Source organism: Papio anubis, chromosome 3 (assembly GCF_008728515.1).
Source record: "Papio anubis isolate 15944 chromosome 3, Panubis1.0, whole genome shotgun sequence".
Taxonomy (NCBI): Eukaryota; Metazoa; Chordata; class Mammalia; order Primates; family Cercopithecidae; genus Papio; species Papio anubis.
Genome location: NC_044978.1, coordinates 150,266,613 through 150,289,037, shown reverse-complemented (window position 1 = coordinate 150,289,037; position 22,425 = coordinate 150,266,613). Strand labels below are relative to the sequence as shown.

The window sequence follows — 22,425 nt, the reverse complement described above, 5'->3', positions numbered from 1 at the left end:
AGAGGAAGGAGGCAGGAGGGCACGTGTTCAGGAAGAGAAAAACAAAGAGCCCTATGTCAGGAAAACACTTCAAAGTTGACATCCATATTCCTTTGAACAGTTGTACGAAATGTTTAGTAATTCCTGTAAAAACCCAGGCCATAAATAAATATTTTCATTTGGTATATCAAGGAATGCACTAAATATCATTTGCAGGTGTTATCACTTGACCAAAGAGAAATTCGCATTACATAACCCACAGTTTTATTTAAAAAGTCGTATTACAACACTTGAAAATCATGGAATTACTATTTGCAACATAGGGAAGGAGCACTAGGAAAAAAAAACAGTGAACTCTGAAAATAATTTATTTGCTCATTTTATGATCTGAGCACCACAAAAGCATTGTTGCTATTAACTACCATAATCAAAGAAAAGAAAGGTTAGGATAGGTAATCTGGCCTAAAAATCACATGGAAAAAAAAAAGTGCTATGATACAGCTAGTACTAAATTATTTACTACTAATTTTAATGTTGTTTCCACTCTCAAAGACTCAGTCACAAATTGAGCAATGAGCTTTTCATATGATACAAAGTTACATTTATAATGGAAGAAGTTGAAAATATACCACTCTGGCATACTGACTATTTTGAACAAAAGGCATTTAATTCAAGTATTGGAAAACAACAGGTGTAAAAAGAGAACTCTGATCTTCCAGCCTCCTTAAAAGCAGATGAAATTCCCCTGAAAGAAATTAACATCCCATCCTCAAGGACAGGAAGTTGAGGTCAAAGAATTCTGTACAGACTTTGTTAAAATAACGTATCTTTTAAGCCTCCCCACATAATTTAGTTGGTTTTTCACAACTTACTGCTCTTTTTGTAATTCATTATTTAAGCGTTTCACTCTAACTGCTTATTTGGGTCTCTATCTCTTTTTTTTTTTTTAATTTAATTTTATTTATTATTATTATACTTTAAGTTCTAGGGTACATGTGCATAACGTGTAGGTTTGTTACATATGTATACTTGTGCCATGTTGGTGTGCTGCACCCATCAACTCGTCAGCACCCATCAACTCGTCATTTACATCAAGTATAACTCTGCATGCAATCCCTCCTCCCTCCCCGCTCCCCATGATAGGCCCCGGTGTGTGATGTTCCCCTTCCCGAGTCCAAGTGATCTCATTGTTCAGTTCCCACCTATAAGTGAGAACATGCGGTGTTTGGTTTTCTGTTCTTGTGATAGTTTGCTAAGAATGATGGTTTCCAGCTGCATGTCCCTACAAAGGACACAAACTCATCCTTTTTTATGGCTGCATAGTATTCCATGGTGTATATGTGCCACATTTTCTTAATCCAGTCTGTCACTGATGGACATTTGGGTTGATTCCAAGTCTTTGCTATTGTGAATAGTGCCACAGTAAACATACGTGTGCATGTGTCTTTATAGCAGCATGATATATAATCCTTTGGGTATATACCCAGAAATGGGATGGCTGGGTCATATGGTACATCTACTTCTAGATCCTTGAGGAATCGCCATACTGTTTTCCATAATGGTTGAACTAGTTTACAATCCCATCAACAGTGTAAAAGTGTTCCTATTTCTCCACATCCTCTCCTTTTCCTGTTGTTTCCTGACTTTTTAATGATTGCCATTCTAACTGATGTGAGATGGTATCTCATTGTGGTTTTGATTTGCATTTCTCTGATGGCCAGTGATGATGAGCATTTTTTCATGTGTCTGTTGGCTGTATGAATGAATGTCTTCGGGTCTTTATCTCTTTATGAGGATTCTCGTGCCACGTAAAACTCGTATTACTTGTATGAAATAAATTTGTATGCTTTTCTCCCGTTAATCTGTTTTATATCCATTTAATTCTCAGGCCCAGCTGGGACCCTAAGAAGAAACAGGTGGAATTTTGCTGCCCCTATACAACTAAATGAGTATCAAGATTCTCTGTAAAATTCATGAAAATTAGCACAGTCTGTTTGAAACTTAAATCAAATGCTTCTTATGTGAGATGATCCTTGACAGCTACCAAAGGGATTCAGTCCCGGCAAAGATGCAGCTTTAACGTGTGTACACATAGTAAACCTTCTGGCATGTCAAAAGCATCTGCCATCTGAAGACTTGTCATTTTTCATTCACTTTCTTTTAATTATTCAAAATTAGCAAACTATTTTAAAGCTAAAGTGTCAAACAAAATGAGTGTCCTTTACAATCCCAATAAATAATCCAATTCTTATAAAGGCAATCAACATTTTCAACAATATTTACTCAATAAGGGGTTAAGGAAGTGGGATCCAGAGTCAGATGTACTGGTAGGAAATCCTAGTTCACTACCCATGTGATCTTGGAGAAATTAACCCAAGCCTCAGTTACCTTATAAGTAAAACGGGGTGAACATTACCTACTCCATGTTCACAGAGACCCTATCAGGGCCACTGTGAACATTAGATAATCCCTGCAAAATTATAAACCAAACTAGTGTTTAATAGATGACACTAGTTGTTTAATAAATGTGTTTAATACATGACACTATATTGATTTCCTAGTAAATACCAGACTTTGCTACTGGTACTAGGGATGTCAAGATAAAGACAAATTAATTAGAGCCTCTGCCATCAAAAGGTTTACGCTTTAATAGGAGATACTTATATTAACAGAGTCTTGTAAATGGTCATGTTTTCTCTCACAAACACTAAATTGCCACCCTTTCTCTTGCAAATACTATTTGCACTGCAATTACCAAAGGTACCTAAGGCCAACAGAATCAGAGGCAGCCACAGATTCAAAGGGAGTAGGGGGGACAGCAGGCATGGGGGGAAAAGAGGAATCCTGCTGAAACTCCAGCCTGGAGCCTGTGCAGGACTTGTGTAAAACATTTACTGCCACTACAGTAACAGTCAAACTTGAACAAACTCGTGTCTCAGCAGACAGACAAGTGTTAACTTTTAATCGGAAAAGCAATATCCTACTCCAACCCTAGAGAAAACCACAACTATTTTAGGTATAACTTTGAGATTCACAAATTCTGAAAGCTAAAGCTGAAGACCTCTTTTGCTACAAATTACCTCCTCCCAAACTGTTTAGGTAATCCTCCTGTTACTTCGGGATACCAATGACTTACCACCTGGGTAGAAGAACCACACTGGTAGAGCCCCTCTTTGGGGTCCCAGAGGTCTCGTCTCTAGTGAGCCTAGCTTCATACTGAGCTGTCTGTCACCATCTTTTTACATGTGACTTCTACACGAGACTGCAAGTCACCGTATTCCTCTTTGCATCCTTCCTACCGAGCACAGTGACTAAATACAAGTTCAATAGATGTGTGTTGAATTATTACTTGGTGCCAAGCATTGTGCCAGGCAGCAGAGATACAAACATTAAAAATATGTTCTTTGTCAAAGAACAAATCATCTAATGGGGAGACAGAGTCAACATTTCAAATATGAGAACTGCACTAATGGAAATACTACAATACTAGGTGTGGGGAATTGGTATGGAAAGGAATATCCAGATAGAATTAAGAGAAGGGATGTTCCCCCAATTAAATAGGGAAAAGCTAAAGAGTCCCAGGCATTACAAACTGGAAACAGACTCTGGGAAATAATGTACAATGGGAGGAGGAAAATTTTTAAAAGAAAATGTTGGTTGAATAGGTAAATGAATATAGTCAAATTTAGAAAGGAACACTGAAAATATAATTGTTAAAAATCACTAAATTCCCTCAAATTTAATACTTAGACCTTATTGTAAAGATTCTTACCTCCCAGAAATTCCTTTTGTTGACCCTGGAATCTCTGGTACAGGCCGATGTCTTAGCAGAAAAGATCGAGATGGTCTTGAAACCAACTTGCTACGACTTCTCATAGGTGCTAGGATTGGTGATGATGGAACATACAAGTCATTTACAATCATTTCTCCTTGAAACTTAAAGAATGGGGATAGTGGTGATCCGTCTAATAAACCATTAGTTCCATTTCCAGAATTCGTTTCTGATGTTGAACAGCCAACAGAAGAAAGGCATTCAGAGTCTGCGTTAGGGAGCTTATTGAGATTTTCTGAGATCAATTTAACTTTTTCTGTTTGTTGTTCTTCAATTGTGTGATCCATAGTCTTCTTTGTAATCAAAGATTCTATTTTAATATTTTCACTACCAAATAAAGAATCATTCAAAGAACCCAAATTCAGGTGTGGTTCTTCTGCAGTGGGGAAGTCACGTTTAGGAGGAGACAGCTTATTATCTGATTGAGGATACTGGCTTCTTTCCACACTTGCATCGTCTTCAAGTTTTTTTGTAACAGTCTCCAACTGCGGTGGGCTAGGTGTCTGAACACTACTAGAACTGGAAAGTTCTATGCAGATATTCTGATCAGAAGATGGAACATTGTGATCCTTTGAAGGGTCATCATTCTTCTTTGTTTTATGAACATTTGCATATATTGGAAAATCTTGCATTTTTGACAAGATTATCTGTAACTGTTTAAGTATCCTCCTACGGTGACCTGTAGGTGATATTCCAATTTTCTGTAGCAGGCTGTCATTTATTGCTGCACAGTCCTTGACAGTAGTAAAACCAGACTCATGGAAATGTAAGAGATACTGCTCCAAATTAATGCTCATTAGGAAATCTTTTATATCCACATTTACTTCACTGACTGAGGACATAATGGTGGCTTCATTACTAAGCTGAGTTACAAAAAGTGGCACGATGAGATACACACACAAGAAGATGCACTTCTCTGCTGGCTTTTCCTCTATTAATTGTGACAGAAAAGTTTCTTAAAATGTTATTTTCTTCACAGTGACTGCTTTATGTGCTTAAGCCTAGAAAAAAATAAAAATTATTTATTAAGCTATTTTAATTATTAAAATCTACTTTTATATACTTTCTCTGAAGAAACAACAGAAATTAGGACACTAACTTTCACTCTGCATTTGGAATCTTTGTGCATTGCTTTGCATGCCCTAGAAAACCAGTTTCTCCGTATGTGAGGGTACAGGACAGAAATGCTATGACAGCATCAAACTATGACTTTCAAAAAGGTGAAAAAAAATGACACTGACACACGTACCGAATAAACATATATCAAAAGCTTTATTCAACTTCTTAATTAAAAATGAGGGAACCAGTAAGTCAGTAAGATTGGATCCAAGAGCATTTGTGGAAAAGATTTACATAGTCCATCAGAAAAGGGTTTTTTTTAAGTATTAGGATAGCTAGGTTAGATAAAAAACTGTTTAATGTCCTACAGGATAATAAGCCACAACATTTGGGGTTATCTTTTCTACTGGACAAAAATATATAAGCATACAGGTAACTTCTCAGTGTCTATGTGCTACTCAAATAATAAATAGCCAAGTCAAGCACAGGAATTAAAATTGGGATTAAAATATCTCTAAGGTGGTCTTGTTAAACAATATTCCCACAAAGGCACTGAAAGAATGTTCTTTTGACTTTCAAGTTTTATGCAATTTTCTTAACAGTAACTGAATATAAACAACTTTCCCTTTCACTGCACTTTCTTTCAAATACTTAAAAAGCAGTCAGAACATATTTCTCAGTTCAATAATTTTCATTTCATAAAAGCAGGCAGCATTATATGTAAACAATAGTGATATACAAGATATGACACTGAATAATCAGCTAATTCTTAAATACATTAGATAACAGAAAATATGCTAATATAAAAGGACAAGGTAAAGGTTTAAAGGTCATGTGTCCTCCAATGTACACAGGAAATTCATAAGTTTATTTTTCTCCCAAACAACATAATTAAACTTTTTTTAAAAGTCTATTTTTCCAGATGCTAATTATACAGGTGTGTTCAGTTTATGAAAATGCATATGTGCAAGTTTCTGTACACTGTGCGTCAATAAAAAAGTACACAGCAGGTAGCAGGTATGACACATATATACTGAAGTAATAAAATGAGACACACCCAAACAAGGAAAATTTCCCTGAGCAAGTTTTGATGCAAGACTGAAAAACTCCTTGAAATAGTTCTGCAAAAGGCACTACTTGGACTCTGCATATGCTACATGCCAACTGCCCACAAGCTACTGCTTCAACTATTTTAAAATATCAGCAAGCAGTAACAAACAGGTATAGGATAAAAGGGAAAGCATATATCTTCTTCAGGACACACTGTAGGAGCAGAGAAATAAAAATACAAAATAAATGATGAAAGGCAGGAAATCCCTTTGTCAATAAGGCATCCCAGAGTAACACCTAAAATGCTTAAATGTCACACACAAAGAAGTTACACCTCGGCCAGGTGCGGTGGCTCAAACCTGTAATCCCAGCACTTTGGGAGGCCAAGGTGGGCAGATCAATTGAGGTCAGGAGATCAAGACCATCCTGGCCAACATGGTGAAACCTTGTCTCTACTAAAAATACAAAAATTAGCTGGCTGTGGGGGTGCACGCCTGTAATCCCAGCTACTCGGGAGGCTGAGGCAGGAGAATCGCTCAAACTTGGGAGGCAGAGACTGCAGTAAGCGGAGATGGCGCCACTGCACTCCAGCCTGGCAACAGAGCGAGACTCCATCTCAAAGATAGATAGATAGATAGATAGATAGATAGATAGATAGATAGATAGATAGATAGATAGATAGATTTGAAAAAAGAAAAGAAAAGTTACACCTCAACACTACATACAAACTCAATTCTCAGATAAGCCACTTTCATTCTGCACAATTATTTTGCAACAAATGTATGGTCTATTTTTACTAGCCTTATCACAGGATGGAAATAATTACTACCAATGGAACAATAAGTGGACATAATGTATTCACCCACTTTAGAATTTATAAACATGATAAATTGGCCAATAACTTGAGAAGATTAGAAGCATTTTCCTTCTGAAGTAGAATAAATTATAAAAAGTCACAGTTTTGCTTACCAGTGTCCACAAAAACGTTCATAGGAGAAAAACAATTTCAATAAAATACATATACACATGCACATCAAGAAACCTCCTGATGCATCCCTACCCCAAATCTAAAACCTAGGCTGCATTCCCAAGTCCACCTTTGTATTATCCACCACATTCAAGGAAGCAGGTGAGCTCCTGATTTTACTCCTTGCTACTGACAGAATTATGTCCTCCCAAAATTCATATCTGAAGCCCTAACCTTTACTGTGACTGTATTTGGAGACAGGGTCTCCAGGCAGGTAATTAAGGTTAAATGAGGTCATCAGGATGGGACCTTGATAAGATAGCGTTAGTTTCTTATAAGAGACACCAGAGAGTTCTCTTTCCCTCAGGTCCCAGAGCCCTCTATGTAAGGACATAGGGAAAAGGCGGCTATCTGTAAGCCAGGAAGAGGAACTCTAGGAAACTTATCAGCTGGCAAATGGATCTTGGACTTCTCAACCTCTAGAGCTGTGAGAAAATAAATGTATGTGGTTTAAGCTACATGGCCTGTGGTATTTTGTCATAGCAGCTGAGCTGACTAATACACTTACTCCATCCTCACTGCTTTTGTCATGGTTCCAAACCTCATGACATCTTTTGCCTGGATTATTGCAACGGTCCCTGAACAAATCTCTCAGCCCAGTCTCCATGCATCAGTCAATGAACTATCAAATACATAATTCGGTATGTAACTCCACATGCTCAACCAGATAAAGTCTATGCTGACATTGCTTATAGTGCCAAATCACATTTTTGTCTCTAGCAATAATAATAGCAGGTGCTATTGATATAAACAGCAATTATGTGTCAGACACCATGCTCATATTTCCTATGAGAGAGGAATTCCTCTGTATCAACAACAAGCTCATATTCAATGCTTTTAAACATTCTACCAACATCCTTCATTCACTTTAGTCTATTCTGGTCAATTATTTCCCTGAGGCAACAAGCTGTTTAGCAGCTCCATGCCTTTTTGCATACACTCTATCTGCTTTCTTAAGCACCATTTAAAATTATAAATAGGCAGGTATTACCTCCTCTGTGAAGGCTTCTTATCAACCCCTCAAAAAAGAATGAATCATTCCTTCCTTAACATACATTTATAATTTCTATATTAGAGCTTTGCAAAGCACTTGGAACATGTTTAAGAGATGTGAGAGAGGCTGATAAAAATGGCAGAAGAGATTGACAAGCCCACTGTATTTGTTTTTTGGTATATATGTGTGTACTTTCGTTTTAATACACAGCCCTTTCCTTTCTTTGGCAGATACATATATACTTCCTAGGTGGTCAAATCAAATAAAGATATACCAAAAGCTCTACCCAAAACCATCTCTCTCTATCACTCAACATGCTGAATATGGTTAATGAATCTGTTTCCTTTTCACGCTGTGAAAAAGGCTCCCTCCCACAGCCCTAAAATCCTCTCTGCACGTTAATGTCAACTCTGTCCTCCAAATTGCCTGACATTTTAACTGTGTGAACACCCAAGAGTGTTCACAGATCCAGTTCTTTCCTTAGATGCTCTAGCTCCAAGCACATCATTAGATACACAGAGATAATCATGCCTAACTATAAAATTTCAGTATGTGAAAGCTCCTTAATATGAAATTGAGGCTCTCCATGTTTTGACCTCCAATTGCAGTCTATGGCATGTATGCCACACTCTAGATCAGTGACCCTCCAGGTACTGATCTGTGGATCTTCTGTACATCAACAACTGCTGTGGGTCCTAGGAGTCTACACTTGTTATATCCTCCAATTATAACTGGGATGTGTGAAAAAAAAATGTGGTAAATTACAGTTCTAAGTTCTTGAGGCTTCCCAGACATGCTTTATACCAGCCCACCTGAGCCTAAGCTCATCACTATCCTCCTCTTGGATAAAATCCCCCATCTAACATCCTGCACACAAGTTTGCAGTAAGACTAAATTAAAATTCCACCTCCTCCACTTTCTAGCAGTGTAAATATAGGCCCGTGCCTATGTCAATGTCTCCATTTCCTTTCCCATAAAATGGAAATACTCCAGAGTATCAAGCATTGGTGAAGATTAAATGAGATAATTCATCATAAGTGACTCGCGCATAGTGCCTAGCATGTACTGATGCTTAGTAAACATTCACTTCGTCACTGTAATCATTTTCACCACTATAGTCATTGTGTCCCCATAGTTAAATTTTCTGTTCTCTGAGGTCTAAAACACTTTCCTTCACAAGAGTTCTAGTGAATAAGAAATGCATTCTCTTCTCCGTATTCCTACACTATTTACTTTTTAGAGTGTCGTCCCAGTTCATTCAGACTGATTTAACAAAATACGAATGCTCTTGGACTTATAATGAAGTTACATCCCAATAAACCCATTGTATACTGCAAATATTATAAGCTGAAAACGTACGGCTGAGAGGGAGCCAGGGCTTGCTGCCACTGCCCAGCATCACTAGAGAAGTGTGGTTTCTCCCAAATGCATATCACATTCACTCCATCGTAAAGTCAAAAAATCCCAAGTCAAACCATAATAAGTTGGGGAACATCTGTACCTTAGACTGGATAATTAATAAACAACAAAAATGCATTACTTAGAGTTCTGGAGGATGGGAAGTCCAAGGTCATGGCACCTGCAGACATCACAGATAATGCCTTCTATATGTTCTCACGTGACAGAAGAGCAAGGGGCAAACAAACACCTCCCTCAGGCCTCTCTTCTGAGAAGACTAATTCCATTCAGGACAGCTCTGGCCTCATGATCTAATAACCTCCCCCAAGCCCCACCTCTTAATACCATTCCCTTGAGCAGTCAGGTTTCAACACACAAATCAGGAGTGGGGGATGGGGGACACATACATTCAGACCATAGCAAGTGTTTAACTATACTCTGCTGTTCCACAGATAGTGTAATATAAATGCCAAGACCCTGAATCCAGACAACTTGTGTTGAATTCCAATTCCTACACTTACTAGCTTTATTATCTTGTGTATTTAACTTCTCTGTGCTTTAGTTTCTTAGTCAAAAATAATGGGAGTAATATTAGTACCTACCTCATAGGGTTACTGTGAGAATTACATCAGTTAATACATACACAGCACTTATAACAACAACTGGACATTACAAATTCTAAGTAAGTGTTGCCGTTATCACTATTATTTTATTATAATAAACTCTGCCAACAGGACAAACCCATATAAGCTGCACAATGAACGCCAGATTACTTGCTTATAAACATGATGCATCATGTATACGCAATACATATTTAGAGAATGTATAAATAGTTGGTGTTACAGACATGGCTGTACCTCTCCCCATGCTATCCTGAACCAATTCCACAAGGCAATGAAATGGAAGTAACATTCAGGAGCACTTGTTACATGCCCAGCTTACCATATCACTCAATGAACAGCACCTTGTTACTTCACTGTGCTATGCCTTTAAACTATATCCTGAATTCAGTTACACTATCTATCTCCCCTGCTCACATTCCAGCCTAAGCCACCATATCTCTCTTAGACCACTGCAATAGCCTCTTAGACTGATATTCCTGATTCTGTCCTGGCCCCCTCTCCCTGACACAGTAGATTCTCACTATAGGAGCCAGAATGATTAATGTCATAAGAAAAGTCACACCATATCACTCCCTATGACTTCCAAACTTAATCTTCCCTGACTTTCCCCCTCCATCACGTGACAGCCTCAGAGCCAGCCTCCTTTCTGTTCCTTCCTCAGACCTTACCTCTTGATCTTATCTCTTTCCAACCTTCTTCTCCAGCATACACCCATGTCTCCAGTCACTCCATCACTTTGGTATGTCTCTGCTCAAATGCACCCTCTTCAGAGAGGTGGTCCCTCCCTAATCTATGCTATACAAGTATGCCTTGTGACTCACCATTCCTTATCCTTGCTTTATATGTCTCCATGGCATCTACTACTGCTGATATCTGTTGACTGCTCCAAGAAGGCAGGAATCTTGTCTACTGTTCACTGCTCAGCTCAATAAATGTTTGCTGAATAACTTCCTTGCTTTGTGATGAGGAGTGGAAGGTGCACATTGTTTTAAAATGTTGTCTATTTAATCAAGCTAGTATGGAGCAGATTGATTTCAACCACAGATTTCTCCAATTCATCTAACCATTAACAGAGGTCCTCAAATCAGGAGTTGAGTGTGAGGGGTGGGGCAGGAGGTATCAGTTAGAAACATCCTAAACCATCTGCGGGACTTCTAAAAACTCATGGGTTGGGCCAGGCTGGGTGAGGTGGCTCATGCCTGTAATTGCAGCACTTTGGGAGGCAGAGGTGGGCGGATTGCTTGAGCCTAGGATTTCCAGAACAGCCTGGGTGACATGGCGAAACTGTCTCTAACCAAAATATACAAACATTAGCTGGGTGTGGTGGTGTACACCTGTAGTCCCAACTACTCAGAAGGCTGAGGTGGGAGGATGGCTTGAGCTCAGGAGGAGGAGGTTTCAGTGAGCTGAGATTGCACCACTGATCTCCAGACCCTGTCTCAAATAATAATAATAATAATAATAATAATAATAATAATAATAATAATAATAGGTTAGACAAGCTTCCCCCTCCTAATGTCTTGAATAAGGAAAGCCACTACAGTAAGCCCCTCCCAAACTCCCTCCTCACCACCCATTACCAGTGGAGCTTTGTCATCAATCTTCTAGTTGAACAAGGAAAGCAAAAAACTGAAAACCAAGGGTTACTTCATTAAACTATGATGTCATTCAGACAACTTCTAGAATCCCCTTTGCCTGACTATATGTGACAGGATGGAAAACAGCATAGTACAATCGTATCAGTCATATGATCAATCCATTAAAACAAAAAGGGAGCATATCACTGAAAAATCAGAAACACATTCTTAGCAAAATTAGAAACTTTGTGAGAAAATGGGCTTAATAGTAGTCAGAGGATCAATATAGATTTACAAATTAGGCTGCTAAATGAATAATGAAACTTTTCAACATTTTCAATACAAGTCTTACAGATTCCAATAACAACGAGAGCTGGTTGTATTCCAGAACAGTGGTTCCCAATGGATTGGAACTATATCCCTTGATTAGATTCAGAGATACCTGAGAAAATGCTTTTACTGGTCTTAATGACTAAGTGACACCAGTAGACAGAAAAAGTGACTATGACATTCTGCAATAGTACCCAGGTAAAAAATTCAAGTATGATTTTTACTCCTTCAACTCTCTATAATTAATCAGTTCCCAATACGGTACCCAACATTATAGATGATAAAAGAGAAAAGTGTCCCTGCCTTCAAGTGTCCCTGTAATACACCACTTCAGTTTGATGAGTGTCCATGTACATGGCTAAACCTAGAAGTCTACATATATTTACATGTAACTGTCCAAGAGTTAAGAGGCAATGACAAATTAAGGAAGAACATCTTTATAATTGCTATATACAGCAGTGGTAATATAGAATTGAGTTCATCAAAATTTATTGTTGTATCTGTCATTGTAGAAAGACAGCTCATGCAGGACTACAGTACAGCTGATATAATGCAACAATATGAAGCCAAAATCAGATAACAAATTATTATTTGCTAATAAACTTATTGTGGAGAAATCACTAATTCCTTGGAAAATTGGAAGTCTCCATATGGACAGCACGCTGAACTAACTAGTTGAGGGTACAGGTCTTCTAGAAGTCCATCTGATATGGTTTGGGTGTTTTGTCCCCTCCAAATTTCACGTGGAAATGTGACCTCTGATGTTGGAAGTAGGTCTAGTAGGAGGGGACCCCTCAGTGGGAGGTCATGGGGGTGGATCCCTGATGAATGGTTTGTGTGGTCTTTATGGTAATGAGTAAGTTCTCTATGAGTTCATACAAGATCTACTTGTTCAAAAGAGCCTGGCACCTCCTCCTTCTCTTGTTCCTTCCTGGCATCTGATATGCTAGCTTCCCCTTTGCCTTCCACTATGATTGTAAGCTTCCTGAGGCCTCACCATAAGCTGAGTGGATGCCAGTTCCATACCTGTGCAGCCTACAGAAGTGTGAGCCAAATAAATCTGTTTTCTTTATAAATTACCCAGTCTCAGGTATTCCTTTATAGCAACACAACTGGACTAATACACCACCTTTGCTTCAGCACAAAATACAGAAATAGGTATTGTGTTATTTGCACATTGAGCAAACTACTATCAAGATAATCACTCCAAGTACTGACAAAGACATGTTCAATCTGACTCTTCCCCAGAACCATGTAGATGAGGAAGTATTTTAGAGAAAATATGCTTATGGTTGCATTCCTTGCTCTATCCCACAGTATAGAGCAGACTGCAAAAGGATAAAGGTCAGGCCTACTAACTTATTTTTCTAGTCTGAGTGCTTAGCCCCCAGAAAAAGTATAAAACTGGTCATTTGGCATCTGTCTCCTCCGCCATCCATTCACCTACCTTGCTGTGGCAACACCAGCCCCATTAAACCCCTTACAGGAAGCCCACTTCCCTCAATGTGGTCATCTCTTTTAACTGAGGTCACTCACAGGCTCTTACCTCCTCTGCCCCTGTTCTCTACCTCAATCACTACTCCTTTCCCATCCAACAAAACACATCCATCTTCTTTCGTTCTCCTTCAGAATTGCATTGCTAATAATAATAGCCAATAGTTGCGGAGTATTTGCAAACCATTTGTGTAGGATCTCATTTACTCCTCACAGCTGCAGGGAGGAAAATCCCATGCTGAATGTCACGCAATAGGTTAACAGTGGAAACACTAAGTGTTTCTGAGAGTCAGACTCCACAACCTGTGCTGTAAACTGTAATGCCTCATAGTAGATATAAAGTTGATTTAATAGTAAAGAGGTAGCAAAGACTTAATAGTCTCCCTCTCCTTTGTCTAGCTATTCATAAGCGCTTATATTCACACTAGGGAAATGCTGTTTAAATATACCATATCTTGCAAATTCAAGTTGTATACACCATTTAAGTTTGATATGTGTCCATGTACGTGGCTAAACCTGGAAGCCTACATTCATTTACATTTAATTGCCTGAGAGTTGACAGCCAATGACAAATTAAGGGAGAACATCTTTGTAATTGCTATATAAAGCAATGGTAATGTAGAATTTCATCTATTAAAATTTATTTTGCATCTATCACCGCAGAAAGACAGCTAACACAGGACCATAGTACAATTGATAGAGTGCAACAATATGAAGCCAAAATCAAATAACCACATATGACCAAAATAAGTATTCACTGCCCACATGAAGTCAATGGTCACGGTAAAATAAACAAATACAAATACAAATCTGCTTGAGAAGAAAATAAAGTATTAAGGCCAGGCATGGTGGCTCACGCCTGTAATCCCAGCACACTTTGGGAGGCCCAGACGGGCGGATTACCTGAGGTCAGGAGTTTGAGACCAGCCTGGCCAACATGGTAAAATCCCATCTCTACTAAAAACACAAAAATTAGCTGGGCATGGTGGAACACGCCTGTAATCCCAGCTACTTAGGAGGCTGAGGCATGAAAATCGCTTGAACCTAGGGGGCAGAGGTTGCAGTGAGCCAATATCATGCCGCTACAGGGACAGAGCAAGATGCTGTCTCAAGAAAAAAAGAAAAAAAGAAGCAGAAGAAAGAAGAAGAAAAAAGAAGAAAGAAGAAGAAAGTATTAATAAAAAAAAAGATACCTGACTATGGTCTTAAAGGTTTAATATTAAATGTAGTGCAAAAGTAGATAAGGAGTGGAAGCAACCCAGATGTCTATGAATGGATGAATGGATAAAGAAAGTGTAGTATATACACAAAATGAAATACTAAGAAGCCTTAAAAAGGAGTGAAATACTGTCATATGCTACAATATAGATGAACTCCGAGGGTCATTATGCTAAGTGAAAAACCAGTCATAAAACAGATAAATATATGATTCCACTTACATTAGGTATCTACCATAGTCAAATTCATAGAAAGTAGAACCGTGGCTACGAGAGGGGGGAAGAGAGGTAAGGAGTTGTTTAACAAGCATAGAGTTTCAGTTCTACCAACTGGAAATGGCCTGGAGATCTGTTTCTCAGCAATGTAAATATACTTAGCATTACTGAACTATATACTAAAAATGATTAAGATGGTAAATTTTATAGTATGTGTTCTTTTTACCCAGTAAAAAAGGAGATCAGAAGACAGACTAGAAGATTTGGGCCAGCGTCTCAACTCTTATTCAAACTGAAATCCCTGTACATCCCTGGACTTTTTTACTCTCGTTTGGGAGCCAATTCAAGTCTTCCAAGTACGGTAACACCACACTCATGAGGCTCCCCTGCCTATCCCATCCCTCCTCAATCCCTTATTAGTTCCGCCCAGGCAGTAAGTACAGATAGCACAATGCCTGAATTCCAATCCAGGCTTCCCCACTTTTTAACTATGTATCTTGATTAAGTTATTTAACTTCCTGAAGCTTGTTTTTCTCATTTATAAAACAAGGGTAATATACCCCATATCGTGTAGTATTTCTGTTAGAATTAAACAAGTCAAATATTTAAGATATATAAGACTATCTGACATGAGTTACAACTGCACCATAAATGTTGGCTATTATTAATTTACCCATTGTATACAATATTGCCTTTAATCATATTCATACCACTCTATTGCACTCGGTTTGAATGGAATTCTTCTGTCTGCGTAGTAATATTACATTCCTTTAAATTATCACTGTAAATCATTCTTCTAATAAATCCACAATGCACCTAACATGGCAGTTAACATAGTTTTATTAATGTAGTAATGTACAGATGTAGTTAGAGTTGTAAGAATTATGACAATTTCACCTGAAGACTTAACACCTGGGACACAAAGCACAGTGATTTACCAGGGATTCCAGCTCTGCCATGTGCTACCTGCGAGGCCTTGGAAGAATTTCTCTCTTTTCCTAAGCCTCACTGTTGTCATTTGTAAGCAGGGAAAGTAATAGCGCCTACCTCACAGGGCTATTTTGAGGATGAAATGAGCCCATATGCATTAAGATCTTAGAACAGCGCCTGGTAAGCAACAAGCATTTAATTAGTGTCTTCTGGATGGAGAATAATGGAGATTTTAGCTGAAAATAGGTAGGCTCTAGGCAAAATCATTTTGTAGCTTGGATCAAGGAGTAAGGATTTTCTAAGCTGTGTTTTAATTATTTTACTTATAGTGCAATCTGAAAAACACAATAAAAAAAACTAAAACTTAATATTAATTTCCATCCAGTGAAAACCACAAGTGCTAATTCCTTGACTTAGTAAAAGAACATATCAGTAGCATAGGAGATACCTAGGTTTAGGTGTTCTGGATAATATCACAAAAGTTAAATGCCTGATAATCTCCTTAACTTCTGTAAGTCTTTTGTCTTTCAAGCTGTCCATCCAGATTTTAAGTTAATTCACTAGGATTTGAGAAATTTTTTTTTAATTCTAATGGAGAGATCCCTAAGGTAGAACCATAATTCTTGGGATATCAGAGGATGATTTATTCTTCCAGAGTTTCTACAAAAGCAGAATTGTAAAACTTTTGTATAAATGTATACTCCACCATTTCTCTGAATGTATGTCATATTTTTAGACAAACAACCAGATGTTTCAGAATAGCCTACTGTGTTTCCTCTCTTTGCATTTATAAATAGTACCCTGACCTCTTTTCCAACTGAGTTTGAGGGTTTATTCCTATTGGTTTAGCAACTGTCAAAGTTTCTTTTTCTTACAAAAACAGGGTATTTCAGAAAACGTCTCCTACCTTACTGGTCCTTTTTTTTTTTTTTTTTTTTTTTTACATGTATTCATTCAATATATATTAAGCAACACTACTCACTCCAAGATAAGACAGGGAGATATTTGGCGTTCAAGGTAACAGCATCTACTATTTGATTTGACAACAGTGCTAAGGGCTAAAAAGAAAGTGAAGACACAGTCTTCCCTCCAATAGTTTACAATCTAAAAGGGTAAATTAGACATGACTGTAAGAAAAGGAAAATGGCATGTATATGACAATCAGTTCATTACTACTCAGTAAGTGCCAATAAAGAATACCAAAAACACCACAAAAAACAACTTTTTGCAAAGAATTTGATATATTCCAAAAAAGCACTTAAATTTTAATAGTGAGAAAAATCCAATTTTATGACCTTAATTTCCACATGGTTTTATATTTTAGCATTGTTTTAAATACATAGAGAAGTGGCCCCATCATCCTTCATGAGTTCTCAGGAACTCTAAAAAAAACCTCACATCTGCCCCCCAAAAGGACTACTTCAACCCAAATGAGGCCTCCTTTCTTTTCCCTGCAGCATGGGTAAATAAGTAAGCTTGTGCTGAACAGAAACTGAAACAAAATTTCACAGGACAACTTTCTAACTAGAAGAGATCACGTGAGAATACCATTGAGTACTGTTGCATTTAAAGACAGAAACAAGTGAGCAAAATGGTTTAACTACCATTACATATTTAATCTGTCCAATACTTAGAAGTAATAACTAATATGATAAATTACAAGGTCCAGAACTTTGCAGAAAAGATTAAGACAGCCTCTCATAGCCTCTAATCTCACATCCATCGTATGTGGTCAAAGCTAAGACATATTTCCCAGATTATTAAGAAGTTCTCTACCTAATTAATATTTCACCAAGAATTCCCAAAATTCTCACTACGTAGCATGTGCAAAGATTGTATCCAAGAAATGTATCGATAAATAAATGAGGGCAGGTGGAAATGTGTGCTAAAAAAAAACTATTAAAGCAATGACTATCATTTATACTTAGCATTTGTATAGTCACTTTCACCAAACTTTCTCACAGTTGCAGGGAGGTAGGTTAGAAAGTAATACAACAAAACAACAGCAACAAAAAAAAAAAACCTTCTCATATATCATGAAGTCTATAACTCAGAATCCTAACTAGACTTTAAAAACCTCATAGTTTCAATGCGTTAATGTAAAAGTTCTTCAGAAAACTGTAATTCATTATAATCTGAGTTCTATACTTACCCACAATATCCAAGAATAGTTGGATCTGATAAGTATTATTGCATACCCATGAGCCTTACACTGCAAGGAGCTTGCAGTGATATTAGAAAAACAAGAATTTGTTTTTAAATGTACCATCAGCTTCTCCTTTTACAGACAAGCCACATAAAATCTGACAGGTTTACAGAGGAAAAAAAATACAAACACATGCACATCCATAAAAATAAGTTTTAAGAAGCTCTGTCACCCTCTAGGTATATTTTAATTTAAATAAATCTCTGAGTACTGACAAATCTATATAAAACCCTCTTCGTGTTAGGAACCACCTTAAATGTGTATGTGTTAAATATGTTTGGAAAGAAGCCAGGAAGATATTTGCACTTAACCCTAGCCTAGTTCCATGACCCACTTTTTTTTCTTCTTTAAACGTTGTTGGACAAAGAATGTCGTGAGCATTTTCTCTCAATATTTCTCCTATAAGTGTATGGAAGTCATCAATAAGAGTTTAAAGGTATTTCTCTCTTTTCCTTAAAAAAGTTAGCTTCCTTTTTAAAACACCCATAACTTCGTCTTCCAATTACTTATGGGCAAAGTTCCATGAGCCCGCGGGGGTGTAGAGTGCTTAAGTGCAGGGAAATCAATACTCAGCTTGTAAGTACAGTACTATTATGGGTAATAACAATGACATCCTATTAAATGTACTTTTAAAAATAGCTTATTTTCAATACACTTCTTTTTTTTTTTTTTTTTTTTTTTTAACCGAAGGCTGCATTCTACCGAACAGCCTACTTCAAGGACAAGCTTGCAACAATAAAAAAAAAAAAGAAGAAAAGAAAAGAATTTGCTATCAGGATAGTTATCTTACAACAGCCTAAGATGTCATTATTCCACACAAACTAGCTTATTTTCTTGTATTTTCCTCTGATTATCAAAGGCTATATAATTCCACGAACCCTTTCCCCAAATCAAAATAACTCTAGATCACCTCAAGGTGGGAGAAGTGTTTAAGAAAACAAGCCAGAATTAGAGAAAATAAAACTTACTTTATTAAATAGGATGGACACCACTTCTCCCAGAGAACTGTCTCCAAAAGTAAACAAGAAAGATCAATCTGGTAAACTCACTGCATACAGGTTCCCGTGTAAGGTATCGGGTTCAGGCAGGTGGAGGCCAAATGATCGTAATTAAAGTTAATTAACAGGCCAGTCGTCTTAACGTGTATAACAAGCAGGGTGCAGGGCAGCACAGACACCCAGGCAAAGTCATGATCTCTACCGAGTAAATAATTTGGTGCCTGAAACTCACTACAGCTTCTTCTTCTTTGGAGGTGGGGGAGAGGAATGGAGGGAGTGTCTAGCTGTCTACCCGGATCGTCACCCTCCCGGGTCAAATCCCAGAAGTGGAGTTCTTGGATCACTTACCGGCTTCTGGTTTCCTTTCAGACGCCCACACGCGAAATCCAAGGGGCGGACACCAGCGCCGAGCACTCTGCGCTCAGGAAATTTACCCGGTGAAGTGTCGAAAAGCCCCAACCCCTCCAGACAGGGTCCTCCCACCCCGGCGCTGGCCATCCCGGCCCAGCCCTCCCGAGGCCCTGGGTACTCGCCTTGCGCGCGGGTCGCGGAGTTCTAAAAGCGAGGTGAGGCGGGGCTGGGAAGCCCAGGGCCAGCGTCCCTCCTAGCCTTGGGCGCTCGGTCCTCGCCCCTCTGCCCGAGGCGCCAGGCCTCCTCCTTCCCGGTCCCCGCCGGCTGTCCGCAGCCGCCTCTGCTGCCTGGCGGCGGCCGCACGGGCGGCGCTGTTAGTGGGGCCGGCGCGTCGCGGCCGCCGCACCTGGAGGCGGGGAGCGCGGAGAGCGCGGGCCGCGGACCCGCGCTCAGCTCCGGAAACGCCGAGCCCGGCGCCCGCGCCTTGCTCAGGTGCTCCCGCGCCTCGCCTAGGCAGTCGCTTCCTCTCGGCCCGCGGGGGCGGGGAGCAGGCGACCCGCGCGGGGGAAGCCGGAGCTCAACGGCGGGGGCGGCCCAGCCGGCCGCCCTGGTTCCGCAGCATAGTTGGGCGACTGACTCAGACCGCCGCGATTTGGCCGCGCCTGGCACCCTCGCCACCTGGCGCACCTTGGCCCGGAGGCGCCAGACCCCGCTGGGGAAGCTGCGGGGGCGCGCCCTGGAGCCCAGAGCGACAAGGGCATTACCCACCTTCCCGGGACGGAGATGCCCAGGACCTTGCGTTGGCTCCTCCTGGCCAGTGGGTTTGTCTGTGCGCACTCATGGGGGGTTGAATGTCAAATGGGCGGAACCTCGCCACGACTGATTATTAGTATTACTCTTCCAAGTACTTAAAGTGTTATCTCAGCGTTTCTCAAACTGAAGACTCATCTAGGGCACTAATTTCCCCAGGCTGCTTCTATGTAAATTTGTTCCTTCTTGCACCTGTGATGGTTAGATCCCAGAGGGGCATTTCCCCTTTGAGCTGGACTCTGACAAAGGAGGCAGCGAACGAAAATAGGGGATCCCAAGGAACCCTTGTAGACCTCCAAATATCTAAGAGTCCGTAAAACCCAGTTGTTTGCGAGTAAGTTCACAAACCAACTACTTTTTTTTTTTTAATTATACTTTAAGTTCTAGGGTACATGTGCATAACGTGCAGGTTTGTTACATATGTATACTTGTGCCATGTTAACATTATTGCACCCATCAATCGTCAGCACCCATCAACTCGTCGTTTTACATCAGGTATAATCCCAATGCAATCCTTCCCCCTCCCCTCCCATGATAGGCCCCGGTATTTGTGATGTTCAGCCTAGGAGTCGAAGTGATCTCATTGGGCGATTTCAGTTCCACCTGAGGTGAGAACATGCGGTGTTGGTTTTCTGTTCTTTATGATAGTTTGCTAAGAATAATACAAACCAACTACTTTTGAGACGGGGTCTCGCTGTCACCAAAGGCTGGGTGGCCAGTGAAGCGGGCTCTCTGCTCATTCGTGGATCTCCTCCCCTCTGCGTCAAGCTATCCTCCAATACAGCCTTCAAGTGGCTGGAAGGATTACAGAGCCCAGCACCATCAGCCAAGGTAATTTTTTTTTTTTTTGTATTTTTAGTATAGACTGGGTTTCACCTTGTTACCCAGGCTGGTCTCAAACTCCTGACTTCAAGTGATCCACCTGCCTCGGCCTCCCAAAGTGCTGGGGATTACAGACCTGAGACGCTGCCCCCTACCAGCCTTTTTTTTTTTTTTTTTTTTTTTTTTTTTTTTTTTTAAATAAACATCTCCCACAGACTACCTGAAATTCTCTTCATTAAAAGGTGAAATGTATTTATCTTTCCCCTGTTCCTGTTGATGGAAGTGAAGCAATTAAGGAAAGTGCAGACCTTATTACGAAAATGAGATAATTGGTGAAGTGCCGAAAGAGAGAGGCTTCCCAGGAACCTGGGCCCTCAGGATTCTTCAGTCATCACCTTCACCCACACTACCTGCCCAAAAGCACCGTCTTTCCCTGGGGACACTCTGAAGCAGCTCTGTCTTGCTAGAGATACCAAATATCCAGTTCCTTTTGAACTTAACACCTCATAGCCGACCTCATTTCCACCAGGAAAGTTTTATTGACATTTTCCAAACCACGGGAACTATTCCTTTGGATTTCTATAGCATTTATAGGAGGAATTTTATTTATGTGGCTCTTTTCTGGCTTCGTTTTACGGTTGTGTGTGTGTGTGTTTTCTTTTCCCCTTTTCCCTCTCCAAATTCTCACATACTTCTCATTTATTTATCTCTTTTTTGTTTTTGTTTTCAACTGAGTACCGCTGTGTTGCCCAGGCTGGAGCGTGGAGAACTGTGGTGCGATCTCAGCTCACTGCAGCCTCCGCCTTTTGGGTTCAAGCCATTCTCCTGCCTCAGCCTCCTGAGTAGCTAAGATTACAGCCATGTACCACCACGCCCAGCTAATTTTCATATTTTTAGTAGACGCGGGGTTTCACCATGTTGGCCAGGGTGGTCTGAAACTCCTGGCATCAAGTGATTCGCCTGCCTCTGCCTCCCGAAATGCTGAGATTACAGGCGTGAGCCACCACACCTGGCTCTATTTTTATCATTGTAACCCATCTAAACAAGGTGGGTTATAAATAAATATTATTAGATCAGTTATGTCTGGGAGGTTCAAGCATTGCTTTGTCCTCAAGTTACTTTGCTTGCTAGATTTTATAAACTAATTGAGAAATTGTCTTTCTCCCTCTTCGCAAAAATATCTTAGTTCTTTGATTATTATTCACTCATTTATTGTTTAAAAATTATTAATCTCTGTTTGGCATTTTGAAAATACAGTGGTTACCAAATACAATGCAATCTCTGGATTTAGTGTTTTCTAAGGGGAAATAAAGGTAAATGCTACAAGGTACAACAATGACTTCATAATAGCCCTGGGAAACAAAGAAGAACAGTGCTCACTTATTGAATGTTTACATTAGTTATAAGATGTATTCTGGTTTAATGAATCTTAATATATGGAGGAAAATAAAGATGTCTGAGGAAATATGGCAAAAGCTACATTTCATTAATTGATCGATAGTCGCCAGACTC

The 22,425-nt window shown here is 39.5% G+C and overlaps 2 protein-coding genes across 10 annotated transcripts in view; one reads left to right on the top strand and one right to left on the bottom strand.

The window, feature by feature from the left end:
* The window catches only part of ARAP2 (ArfGAP with RhoGAP domain, ankyrin repeat and PH domain 2), a 179,293-nt gene extending 159,132 nt beyond the window's left edge, over nt 1–20,161 (bottom strand). For 5 of the 9 annotated variants that reach the window (XR_004182819.1, XM_031664668.1, XM_031664675.1 and 2 more), the window contains exons 1-2: nt 19,464–19,573; nt 3,752–4,812 (exon numbers count right to left, since the gene is read on the bottom strand). Coding sequence is in view for 8 of the 9 variants with exons in the window: in XM_031664668.1 (XP_031520528.1) it covers nt 3,752–4,653 (902 nt within the window). In the remaining variant the exon portion in view is untranslated. The other 4 variants (XM_031664671.1, XM_031664672.1, XM_031664669.1 and 1 more) reach the window with 4 other exon arrangements.
* Nucleotides 20,162–20,892: 731 nt separating this feature from the next.
* DTHD1 (death domain containing 1) overlaps nt 20,893–22,425 on the top strand; it is a 105,192-nt gene continuing 103,659 nt past the window's right edge. The window contains exon 1 of the mRNA XM_031664664.1: nt 20,893–20,922. The gene's annotated coding sequence lies outside the window, so the exon portion shown is untranslated. The remainder of the gene's footprint in view (nt 20,923–22,425) is intronic.